Genomic DNA, 13,760 nt, shown 5'->3' on the forward strand with positions numbered 1-13,760 from the left:
GGAAAGGTTCCCTTTTCTCTTCTTAAACCAGTTCTTGAGCCAAGCACGGTAACAACATATATTGCCAAGCGTGGTAATAGTATGTGGTAGTAGATTTTATTTAGGAAAGCAGCAGGTCTTCAAAATTTGGAAAAAACACTAGTCATTTGTAAAACTCTAAATGCAAGTTTAAAAAATGATGTGTTACACCACTTTTTTCTTCAGAGCCCTCTCTAGTGTCTCCCGATCTCCGCCCCCTGCTGTTCCCATAACTGATGCAGAAGTAATTTCACAAGCCAAATAGGATAGGTTTACAGGTGTGTGTTTGGCATTAATTTTAATTTCTATTCACATACATGTTATTATCCCTTACTCTCATGAAATAGTTTATTCCACCAAAACATATATTTTAATGAAAGCCATATTTTTGGGGAATACATTAACCTGTCTAAGGCTAAGTGATTAAATCACCTGTCATTCTGCTCTAGGGTTCCTTCTCTAATAGGTTTTCTTTGTTTGGCAAATAAATCAGAAATGTCATGTTTGTTTCCAAGCAGACATAAGCTGGCGATGAGTTGTGCAAAAGTCACCAGCAAAAAGTTCGTAGAGGCATTTGAATGTCTTCAGGGCTGTAAATCCAGGTATATTATTACTTTATCTTCACTGGAAATGGGGTAAGGCGGGAGATGGGGACGCAGGACGCTAAATCAACGGGTAACCCCAAATAACTTCCCATGGTCTGCACTCCACATTCACATTCCACACTTCTGCCGCCATTCCTGGCTTTCACTCATGCTGTCTCAAGCTTGCACAAATGGTAAATGCTTTTAAATGACTAACGCATATGATCTGATGAAGTTATTTAGGATTTTATTGACTAGTTTCAGAGTAATTCAGTGATGATGTGGCAAGATGTTTAACAAACAACTAGGAAGTCTCTGCAAATTCAACTTCCCACTGGACAACGCTACTTAAGTCCGCCACCACCCCCAAAGTAACACTTCCAAAGGCTGGACTCAGTATCTTCCTCCATTACAAGCTCCATCAACAACAGCAAAAACAGCAATCAGAATCTGTTTTTCTTCTTTTGTGTTTCTGATCCCTGTGAACTGCACTACATCCAGCGAATTTCTCCAACCAGAAACTCAGAGGTCAGGCTGGATTCGCCTGAGGCATGAGACGCAGCAGCAGCAACTGCTAAAATTAATTATTCTTAGCACCTTAATCTCTTTGAATCTGTATGCTTCTCTCCACATTCATGGCCATCAGCTAAGTCAGGAATCTGTCAATAACTCTCTGGGATCCTGTGCCAGCCTTGTAGATTCCTCACTCTCCAATGTGTGGCCGGGGTAACTGTTATCCAGCGCAGATCCAGACACATACATCCTCTGTTTACAAACCTTTCATTTGACACCTACTGATCCCAGAAAAATCTTGAAACTCACTAACCGTGTATTGAAATCCTCATGATCTGGCCCTTGTTTATTTTCCAGGCTCCTTTCTTACTATTCTCCCTCTTTACTCTGTGCTCCAGAAACAAGGATTATTTGCAGTTCCCTGACCACATCATTCTACTTTCTCTCTTATCCACGCTCTCTCGTTTATTTTCCACCTTGCCTGGATTCTTACAATCCATCTTTTCTTAGCCTTCTCCATTTTGTTGGCATTCCAGCTTGGGAATCATTTTCTCTAGGAATCTTCCCTTGGCGGGCTGGTTAGGTGCCTCTGCAAGCTTTTCGCCACGCCCTACGTGCTTACCCACTGTGGCACCCTTCATGCACCATCTTCAGTCACCCCCACCGAACTGCACAGGAACCTGAGAGTCAGGAGCGTGATGAGTTCAGGCTCAGCCTGACCTGCTGTGGTTCTAGGGAGACGGATCTACTTGGTGGTTCTGCCACTTCCCTCCAATATATCCTCACACTCAATTGTGTGTGTTTTCACTTAAGGGTCCCCAGAGAAACAGACTGACATCATCATTGCAGCACCGGGAACAGAAACTAAGATTTCATGACTACGAAGGATAATATAGTGCCCTTTAGCCACAGAGACAGCGTCCTCACCAGCCCCAATCAAAAAGTGCTTCTTGGGGAAGGAAAATAATCTTCTGGCTTGAATAGAGATATCTGCATTGTCAGAGCTTCCTTAGCATATTATGGTTGGACATTTTCCAAATTGTGTGCTAACACATCCTGGAAGGTGCTCTGGATGACGGACAGGCATTTATAGTTAGAATCTGGAACAGCTTTCCCCTCGATGCTCTGAGGGAACATCTTTGTTGACCACAGTACATCCTGAGAACTGACTTTGGCCCGGTCAGGTTTGAAGGGGCTTTGAGAAGTGACCTGTGAATGAGACTCTATGTGCTTTTATACCACTACATCCAATAAGTGATTTTTAACAAAATATACAAACCACGCACAGATGTTAAGGAATGGTTATCTTCTGCTAGCTAAGGGAAATCACACACTTCTGTTTGATTTTTGGTTCTGGGACTCAGAATCATGAATCACAGACTTTGCAAACAGATCTGACTTTTATGTGATACTCTGTGGCTTTAAGTAATTTAAATCAACTAAACCTACTGATGCTGTGTACTACTTTTTGAAAATAAAGGAGTAAAAGGGGGAGAGAGGAAGCAATCATTGATTCATCACAAACACTCCTTTTTCCCAGATCATTCTCAGCTCATATATAACTTTTTCCCAAAAACATCTTTCCTTATGGCCATCTTTGCTCTTTACTTTCATGAATTATTAGAGCCAACAACATTCCAGCTAAGCTGTCAAAATGTGCATTGGTCTCATCCAAACTTAACTGTTTATGTCTCCTTTATTTTTTTTTATCCAGCTCTACCATTTTAAATCTCTTTAATTCCAGACTATGATCACACAAGTTTTTCCTATGGTTTATGCATTCGTGTAACAAATAGTTTTTGAGTGCTTGCTGTATGCCAGACTTTTTCCTGGCTACTGGTTACACAGAAGTGGATGAAACCAAACAAAAGAAAAATCCCTGCCTTCACAGAGCGTGCATTCCGGTGGACGAGCCATCCGCTATGAAAGATAAATAAAATAGGTGCCATGTTGGATATTCTAAGTCTAAGGATTAAGTATTATTTAAATAAGTATTTACTAAGCAGGGAAATGACAGAAGCATTGAGGAAGCATGTGCAATTTTAGAGAGAGGAATCTTCTCAAAAATTTGGAGGCTAACAATTTAAAAAGTTGTGAGTGAGGCTGGTCTGAAATTTCCTTCAGTTTGCATTGGAACAACAGATTTGCAAATAAATCCATACTGCACATAAGATAATAAAGGAGCTGTTAAACCTATTTAAGAAAAACACTCCTTTATCACTCTTGGAAGCTGCTTATAACCATGTCCTATATTCATGTAAAGGCAACTTGCTTTAACTGTTCTAAAGGCATGACTTTATCGTTAGTCAGCTGGGACTACATCATGCGTTATACTTGAATGTAGCCACCTATATAGAAAACTATGCGACTCACACTTTTTCAGTACACTAGCCCACTCTTAGTCTTAATTAGTGACATTTTGCTGTGCTGTGTCTCAGCTTGCCTTAATTGCAATTTAGGCACAAATAAGGGAAGGTAAGACTACATCGAGAAACCTAAATACAAATTTCACATTATTTGGAATCAAATTAAATACACACAACAAAAACTCCACAACATGGGAGGGTGACAAAAATGAAAACATTTCCAAAGGTATTTATTGAGAAATAGTAAAGATGTACATATTTTTACAAGCTTTTAATATTAATTTACATTTCTTTAAATTATGTAGGCCCCGATAATCTATACTTTACTAATACATAACAGAAACCCTTGACTTTGACTGTGAGATTTCCATAATGCTACCATAGCTGGGAGTCAAAATGCAACTTTGGCTCATGATGCTTAAGTTTGTTCTCAAAAGAAATACTAAATGCCATATTCACTGAGAATGTAGGCTTATCATAAACAAATGTGCTTTAGAAAAACACAACTTCATACTGGAGCATGCTGTTGACACAATTTTGAATCTTAGTTCACCAGAGACTAGGGAGAAAACATTTTTAGAGAGTTATTACATACTTTTTGTGCACAAACTGCATGATTCTAAAATATTTTTTTGCCTCTGAATTTGACTTACAAATTTTTGCAGAGGTACAGTGACTTCCTCTTCTGTGCTGGAATAGTGTAGCCAGGCCACCTGTTTTGATATTTTTCAGATGCAACACCAGCTGGGTGCCTTTCACAGCGATATACCAAGTTTGCACATACAGTAGTCGAAAACCCATTTTAGTTACAGAACATTTTTCAAACTGTTTTACAATAAGGCACAATATTCTATATGTCAATAGAATGAGGGAGTTGCCAAAGGGGCTGGGTTTTTGTTGGTTAGTAGATTTTTTGTTTCTGAGATCAGAAAGGAAGAGGAACTTCTGCTGCTAAGGTGGGAAGGGAAGATTTCTAGTTCAGCATGCTCAAAGTCCCATGACAAGCTGGGGTGTCAGCTCACTGGCCTACACTATGGTTGTGCTAGACAAGCTGTTGTCCGTCAGCCTAGCCTTTAGGTGTTATGCTGGCAGTCTCTTTTGAACAGAGAATGCGAGAAGATGTGTATGTGTGAAACAGCACTGGGTGATGCCACCTGTGACCCTTCTCTGTGCCCTGTGGGGGGCGCTTCTTTCTGCACCTGCAGGTTTAGTGGCATGAGAAGCCTTGCTTGTTTGATATGAAAAAGAATTAAAACTTTAGATGTGATGCCACAATTCTGTCATTTAAAGAAACTGGCTATGCAGTAAAAGATAATTTTGTTTTATTCACAGTAATAAATATTTAAGGTTTTAGTGCACAAAATAAAGTACTGATAATCAGTGCAGCTCTTAAATTTCCTTAAACTGCTATTTCATGCTAAAGGCCAACAGAAGTATAAGATTTATTATTATTATTATTATTATTATTATTATTATTAAAAGTATTTCAGCCTTAATTTGTCTGCAACAGTGCTTGGGGCAGAGGTAACCAAAAGCTACATAAGTTAAAGAACAGGTTTAAAGTTTGTGTGATAAAATCACAATCTTGAAATCTGCCTCATTGGATCTCAATCTCTTTCTGCCTAATGTAAACATGGTCTTAGCATTCAGTAAAGACATGCAGATTTATAGTCTGGACAAGAAAATCACATTTCCAGAGTGAATGTTGTGACAGTGTGATCTTCCGGGAGCCATGGGTGCCTCAGCTGACCAGCCATCATGGAGCAGCCTCTGGGTAGGGGCACTTTGTGGCCGGACATAATGTAGGTTCCACCTTATGACACTCTACACTCAGAGCTGCAGGGGTAGACACCATTAAAACACTCCTAGATCTTGAAGTCTTAAATATCCACAAGGGAAGTCACGTCATTCAAAATGACAGGAGAATCTGTATCCAGTTCCTAACATGGGCTGCATACCATGAAGAAAACCCCTGCAAACCCAGCGATGGCAGGTTCTCCCTGCAATGAATGCGGTCCATTGTACCGTCAGTGGACAGGCAGATGCTAAGGGGCACAGGTCCTTATGCGTAACGGAGAGACACTGGACCGATGTGTCAAGATGGAGAACCAGGTTCTGTTTCACTGTTGTAATTCACTAATGCGCCTTATATCTGGCTCACTTGCCAATTTATTTTATGATGATCTTCTAGGTAAAATTTTCATTGATTCACTTCTTTCTTTAGAAGTCTTCTGGAGCATCTGCCTTCCACTACTGATAACATTTCATTTTTGCAATAACATTGGGAACACATGCGCTTAGCTTTATTTTAAGCCATGTTCACTCAATGTGAATTTTAAGCCATGTTCATGGCATATTCTAAGAAAGTTTGGGTGATATTTGCTTATGATTTTCATGAGCATCTTTTCCTCTATGCAACTTACACATATCAAAAAGTTAACCCCAAACAGTGCACGTCGTCACGAATATGGCTCTTAGTTTTCTCCAGTAAAACTGTAGAAGGGTACTCGAGACTTCAACATACGTTTCACTTTCTAAGTAAAGGTCCCACAGTCTTCCCCAAACCTTCTGCTCGTGGTTAGATGCACAAATAGTTGCCTCACACAATTATTGGAATTATTAAGAACCCGAATAAAACACAAGCTTTCTTTTATTATTATTGTTTTCTTACTGCAACAAACACTCAGTTTCTGGCGGATGCAGTATTAAGCTTTGATAGCTTGAATTTTAAATTTGGTCATATTGAGAATGATCACAAAGGTTTTTGTTTTTCATTATCTACAGAGATTTTAACCAAAGTTACATTGTAACACACAAACGCTGTCTTGTCTGTAAGGCACAACACATCAATATGAACATTCTGTTTGCCAAACCTAAAAAAGAGACAATATTAGATTCCCATTTCCCCCCCGCTTCCCTCCCCGACAGATGAAAGGAAAATTGCATCCACTTTCAAAGTCAGCTGCTAATAAAGTCACAGTAAATTATTTTCATCAATAATTTACACAAATTACAGGTCTAGATAGGATTGTCCTTATACAGTCTGAGTGCATCCCAATTCAGATTTTCTGGGCTAGGTAGGCTAAAGTCCGATTCAAACCTCAGGGCTGAGAAGATCTCCCACTTTGAGGAATGTTGTTGAACACCACCTTGTCAGACGGGGCGTGTGTGGGTGTTTTGCCAGGGTAAGAGTTCTTTGCCAAAGCTGTTAATTCCAGTTAGGACTCATTCCGTGTGTACCAGCAACCTCCACAGATTTTTTTTTTTTTAAAAACCATTAAAGTGTTGTAAATATAAGACCATAGAGCTTCCTTTCTGTAGCACTAAAGTTTAATTCCGTGCAGCAATCTGAATTCTTCCTTCTGGAATTTTCATTCCAAATATGATTTCATCCTTTAAGACAATTTATATGTGTAAAGCCAGAGGCATTGAATCACACGTAAAAATTCAGTGTACTTGAAATATAAAAAAACGGATCTCCAGCTAGAGAAAACAGTTACAAATACTCTAATTCCAGTGCTTGATGTAGAGCCAAGAGGTCTGAGTGACTTGATATCCTCCAGAAGGGCATGTTGTGCTGTGTGGTTGAGAGAGGGAGGGATGGGAGAGAGAGGGGAGGAATGGAGAGAGATCACAACAGTTGTCTTGGTGAAGTCGTGGGACCACAAGGATGTGTGGCTCCCCCAAGTTGAAGGCAGGAATGATCATAATTGAAGGCTTGGTAGCATCAATGTGGTATTGTCAAAATAATAGAGAAATAGATCTGAACTGGATTTTAATGATAATAAAAGCAAATATTGAGATTTCTTACTGAGTTTAATATTTATCCTGGAAAGCATCATTACGAACATCAGCATCTGGGAAAGCAAGGTGAGCACCAAAATCCCTACGTGGCTGATGGAAAGCAAGCGTTAATCACTACGTCATCCCTGAAGGTCTCTCAGTTAAAAATAAAATAAAAAAAAAATAAACTTCCTAAGTCCAAGACTTTTTGTCTATTTGACAGAAATAGGGTGAATTCCTTTCATTGTAAAAAATAATTTGAAGCTGGACTATATAAGGTAGAAAAAATGCGGAGATGATCAACTTTCTTACTTGTCTGGAGTAAATAATGAGCCAGTAGAGTCAGCCTGATTTATTTCACTGACGTGGGATTGAGTGAAAGCACCCAGCAACCATTCTCAATGGGGGAGGTATCACCCCCAAGAGGACAAAAATGGGTTCTTGTGGGGAAAAAATTCTTACATATTATAATGGTTTGTGGTTCTCCAAAGATATACCAGTATATGGTCTATGTATGGTATTAAAATTTCATGGAAGGGTGTGATTAGGGAAAAAATGTCTAAAAATACTCCATTGTGGACAATAATGAAAAAAAGAAATAATATACTATAGCAATTAACAAATCAAAGCATAATGGAAACATATATATATATATATATATAAATATATATATATATAACATAGAAAAGACATTTTATTATAAAAATTGATCATTAAAATAATCACTATTGTTATGGAATTCTTTGCTGTCCAATATGGTAGCCACCAACCCCACATGGCTGTTGAGCACTTGAAATGCGGCAAGTCCACTTCAAAACACATACTGAAATTCAGACTTAAAACGTAAAAAGAAAAAAGAATATAAACAATGCATTAATAATTTTTATATCTATCAGATGTTGAGACTAACATTTTGAGTATATTGGGTTAAAGTATATTACTAAAATTAATTCTCTTTTAGTTTTTTTAACATGGTTTCCAGAAAATTTAAAATTACAAATATGGCTGGCATTATGCATTTCTACTGGGGAGTGCATTTATACATTATTCCTAAACTTTGAAATTTCTTGTTAAGTTTACAGAATGAATTATGTTTTTAGGTCAAATTAAAGCACAGAAATTCAGCTAGGTGTGACATATTCTCATTCAGCTCAGATCTATTTCTGTTAACAAAACAGTACTTTATATTTCTGCACATGCGATTACAGCTACGTCCAAAGAAAAGCATGCATTCTGGATGCTAGAGACACCAACCACCTGTGTTCCAAAACAGAATTCCAAGCCTCACCACCACCGGAACTGCATCTACACCAACAACCATTTGGAAACAGCATTCTAAGGAGGTTCCCACCCACTTGGAGTTGTGCTTTTTCCTCCGGAAGCTTTAGGTGTAAAGCAGAAAGTGTAACAACTGATACACTGAGTCTAGTTTTCACACTATGGCTAACTGGGGAAGACTCGGTAAGGTTTCATTTTCAAAGGCATACACTGCTTCTGGTTTGGAAAAGTGGATTTTATTAGTTCTGACCTAGATATATGTGAATTTCACATAGGCTAAAAGAGACACAAAATGTTTGGGGCAGTGGCTGCATTGACTGCCATTTGTTGTGTCTAATTATGGTGCCAATATGAAAAACTGAGACAACACGGACTCAGGACACTGACAAACTCCAGAAGATATTTCCATTGTGTGCAACTGGAAGGATTTCAAGTAGCAGTCAGCAATGAAAGTGGTATTTCTTGAGCTTCCATCCCTGACCTCATAGAGAACATCCCCCCGGCCAGGGTTCGTCCTGGGTCACTGACATTGCTAATTAAGACCAAGGTGGTCTGCGGGGGGCAGAGCCTGCACCAACTCTCTTAATGTTACGGAAAAGAATGGAAATTTTCAAGTACAGCTTCCAACACTTCAGCAAACCTTCTAAGGTGGAAGCTCTTGCTCTTTCTCCATTTGGCATAATTTAAATTGACTACAAACATAAATCACTTCCTTTATCTTTCTATTATAGTTATAACCTTTTCTAAGAAACTGTTTATGTTGAGCTTCTTTAGAAGACAGAAATCAGGTAAACACATGCAAGTCTAGCACGCGCGGGTGCTTAGTGAAGGCTTTATTAGATGACTGCAAATCTTTTCAGGATAAGATAATGAGACAACATCTTTTCTATGTCAGACAATATAAGCTGATATGTCATCTTTTAAAAATACTAATGCATCATTTTGCTTTGTTTTATGAATTATATCACTTTTGTCCTGGCCATGATTCAGCGGAGGAAGCTGGAGATCGCAGTGCTGGGTTGACTGACAGTCTGGCGTCTGGTGCCAATCATGATATCACTCCTCTTTTGATCTTGGACCAACATTTAATGGTTTTTAACTGCCTTGATTTCTTCTTCAGAAATACGGGCCAGATGAAATGGCTTATTTAAATACCTCGGGCCTGTGAGATCTTCTGAATATATTCAAAGCCAGCTGCTTGGCTTCGGTCAAGTACCAATGCCTCACCAAAGCAGACAGCACTCTTCTAGAGGTGAAGGACGTTGCCTCCAAGTCTCCATGACAAGCTGGCACACAAGGATCCGAATGACACACCTCATTCCAATAGCATTTATGAAATTCTCTAGCAACAGTCTTCTCTTCAGCTATTAAATCTACCCTCAGCACTTATCATCAGGGAGCACTCTTAGCACCAGGCAGTCAGTCACAAGGACCATACGGCCCAGAGGACGGAGGAGCGAAAGGGGAAGAACTGAGCCACTCGCACGCTTTTCTCGGGAGCTCATTAGACTTCTTTATGTTGTAAAATTTGGTGTGTCTAAAAATTATTATTTTCCCCATCTTTCTTGCAGACTATAGTATCTGTGCGTATTACACACATACACACATCAACATAACTAAATTTTCCTACATTTCCTATCAAATTTCAGGCAAAGAATGCTAGACTCCAAATGGTTTATTTGAATGTAAGTATCGACCTTCTCATGCTCTTACTGCTTTGCATCTATACATTGAAATGGTTCGTCAAGCTGCCGGCGGTCACACTACAGGGCTGCAGACGCCCAAGCCTGCGCTGGAAGGGCCACACCAACAGCGTTTGGGACGGGTTACCTTTTTCGCTGCCTGTTCTTCTTCTACACCGTCCCCAATTACAACATACACTACTTTTCTGCCAAACCTTTGCATTATTCGTTCAAAGCAACTTTCTTTTCCTGGAAGATAAACGAGATAAAGTTCAGAGTGAAGTTACCTGGTTAGCAGCATGCTCCTCATCCCGGCCATCTCCAATCACAACATAAGTTATGTTAGTGCCAAATCTGGACACTATACGCTCAAAACAGCTTTCCTTGCCTGAAAAAACAATGCACTGCTTATTCTTCCAGCCATTGCATTCATTAACCCGAAGATTCATAAAGCGTGCAGTTAATTTCTCTTGAACGTCAATCACTTAAACTAGCTCACAACCTCTGGGTTGAGGAAATAAACCAATATATCTAAATAATGTAAGGCTTTGCTTGAGACAGATTATTAAACAAACATGTTTTACACTCCAAAAAAGCCAGTAAGGTTAAGCGTTTGACCCAGAGAAACTGTCAGTGTCTTTTACTCCACCAAAAGAATATCAGAACAACTTTACAAGCAACTGGAGGTGTTCACATTTGTTTAATTCTGTATATCAATTTTACCTACTTTGTCAGCAGTATAGACAAGTTAGTTAAAAATACTACTGTGAAAAGCTGGAGGTTCATCTATAAGGAAGATGGAAATCCTAAGATGTGGATTTACTTTGATAAACAACTCCTTTCTTCAAGGGGCTGGGAGCTAGTCTGCAAAGACTAATTGCACTAAGGCTGCTGTTGCATTGGGCCACAGCACTGGTGACACTAGCATCCTCTGACTGCACTGCGGGAACACCATCATGGTACGTCTACATGTTCTTTGTGTTTCCAACATTGACATTATTCTCTGAATTTCATTCCCAGAATGTCCACGCAGTCATGGTTATTTCTGCATTTTTTCTTAATCTGATAGTTCAGAACTCCAAAAAATACTAGCTTAAAGGGGAAAATACAAATGATTTTTTTTTTCAGATTAAATATAAGGAAAAATCTGGCCAATAGAAAAGAACATTGTCCTCACTAGAAGAAATGTTTATGCTGGTATAAAATTTTTTGATTTGTCAAAAAGCAAAGTCAAGTTTGATATGTTAATCCTGCTAGCATAAAGACACACATTTATGTAAAAAATGAATAGGATTGGTATCAGAGCTCTGAATTGTAGTGCTTATGACAGTGTGGAACTTACTTTATGAAAACTTGGTTCTCTTTAACTCTTCTCCTGAAACAGCTGCAACTGGGGGCTCTTTTCGCCTGTGCCAGTATCAAAACTCTGCAAGGCCCCAGGCAGGTTATTTTTGGTAGGGGATTTTAGGATTCTGAATTCTTGTCAAGGTGCCAGAGCCTAAGTTTGTTGACCTTCAGGGCACGTTATACAACCCATCTATTTCCCCAGGCATTTCCTTGACAGACAGAGGACTAGGTGAGCTGTTTTCTTCTAACTCCTTCAAGATGGCAGAGGTTGATGGAGTTTTGTTTTTGAAAGTTTATTAGAAGTCGTAGTCTGTGAAAGGCACTTAAAGTCAAAGATGGCTCCACAGATAGACATTATCCAAATAAACAAGGCTATAGTTCTTTGATTACTACTGAACATTTTTGGAAATGTGGATTTCCAGCCACTCACATTATGAATGCTCCACTTATGTTTTCTGATTCATAGAATTCTTTATTTTTTTCTGGAATTAAGGACACTAGTTCAGTCTACCTTTCACTGTCTTATGATGCCAAAATAGTATCTTTATCTTAGATCTAGATTATTGTGTATGCAAGGATGTAATACTAAATATAATATACTAATTAAAATATTAAACATCATGGTTAGAGATACGGTATGTTATTTAAATAAGATGTGCCATAATGAAATATAAATATATATATAAAGAGCCAGAAATATCCAGATACTGAGCTCAGAATTTCACTAAGCAACAGTTGTTATAAAATTTGTACATGTACAATGAGTTACGAGGGACTTTGTTATTAAGTTCTATTTAAATTTACTTGATATTCTAAAAGCAAAATTGATAAAAGAGGGAATCACACAGAGACATACATTAAGCAAATCCCCCAAAACACACATACAAACATATTTCATAGAGTTAGAAATCATTTTCTTACCTATTTTAGTTGCACTGTAAATATTCTCGATGGGGAAAGCAGATCCTAAACTATAGAGCAGAACCTTCGCCAGTGCTGGGATCAGCTGCGTTGTCGTTACCAAGACATTTACACAGTTACTCCTAAGACAGGGAGGAAATATACATATTTGTTTTCTAATACTAAATAACTACTGATGGTACAGATTTTAAATTGTCACTGTGGTCTCTCAATTCCATAATAAATGGCCCCCGATAATCTAACCTTTCAATATTCAACAGTTATTTGTGGAGTGCCCATTACCTGGCGGGCACCACAACAGGTGCTAGGAATACATCTGCAAATAGGTGAAGTGGAAGAAAATGGGCAAAAAGAAGTTGTGGATGAATGAATTTTTGTCCCCGCTCCAGATCATAAGATGGATAAGGAGAGAGACAAGAAACAGACACCTGCAATATGAATGTGTTCTATACTAGAGATCTCCTCAGGTCTCCGTGGACCTGGGAAGGACACCTAGCTCAGCCATCACAGGAAGGATATCAGAGGGGGCTGGCTTAGCTCTAAGTTTACAAGTATCCAGGACAGGTAGTTTTTAGGGGGGTTTCACGTCTCAGGGGTTTCAGAGCCTGGGAAAGTAGAGGACCTAGGCAGAGAAACAGGTGGGGGGTGAGTAAAAGGAGTTTTTGGATTTTGTGCATGAAACAGCCCAGAGAGTCCCAAGCAAGGGGCTGACAGATGGCGGATCCTGAAGAAGTAAAATAAAGAGGATCTTTACTTAGTACAGAGGGGTTGAATCCATGAATCTTCTCAACAACAACAAAAGGAAAACTGGATTTAATGGGTCCAGTTTTAATCTTTCCATAAAGGCCCTACCCTGTGAGAAGGAGAATTTCCCCTTCTGCAATGTACAGCTGTTTCTTAGAAGGGAATATTAAGGGGAGATAAAGGAGGCAGCAAGAGAGTGGGATTGTGAGGTGGAGATCCAGTGAGAGTGCATGGTGGCCCTTCCTCCTGGGTTATGGGGAAACTGAGCCCTCCTGCCTTGAGAGGCTCAAACCCTACTCGTGAAATTGAAAATCAGAAGGCATACAGCAATGGACCTTTCCCTGTTAGATGTTTTATATCATGAGCCTTTAACACATATTTGTAAGGGCCGATAAAATATTCTCAGGAGGTCTCTACATTGATTTTCAGAAGCATGGTTGCAATGGCAACCTGAAGAACAAGTTGAGTGCTAACTCTTCATGGGTACGTGTAACTTAGCCCCAGCACACTTAACATTGGGCTTA

At 39.1% G+C, this 13,760-nt stretch overlaps 1 protein-coding gene across 20 annotated transcripts in view; it reads right to left on the minus strand.

The window, feature by feature from the left end:
* Nucleotides 1–6,113: 6,113 nt before the first annotated feature.
* Nucleotides 6,114–13,760, minus strand: part of EYA4 (EYA transcriptional coactivator and phosphatase 4) — a 253,017-nt gene continuing 245,370 nt past the window's right edge. For 14 of the 20 annotated variants that reach the window (XM_046677392.1, XM_046677381.1, XM_046677397.1 and 11 more), the window contains 3 exons: nt 12,493–12,614; nt 10,373–10,473; nt 6,114–7,058 (listed from right to left, as the gene is read on the minus strand). In XM_046677392.1, the coding sequence (XP_046533348.1) occupies nt 6,978–7,058; nt 10,373–10,473; nt 12,493–12,614 (304 nt within the window). In that variant the 3' untranslated portion in view covers nt 6,114–6,977. The other 6 variants (XM_046677398.1, XM_046677395.1, XM_046677389.1 and 3 more) reach the window with 3 other exon arrangements.

The sequence above is a fragment of the Equus quagga genome, chromosome 11 (genome assembly GCF_021613505.1).
Source record: "Equus quagga isolate Etosha38 chromosome 11, UCLA_HA_Equagga_1.0, whole genome shotgun sequence".
Classification (NCBI taxonomy): Eukaryota; Metazoa; Chordata; class Mammalia; order Perissodactyla; family Equidae; genus Equus; species Equus quagga.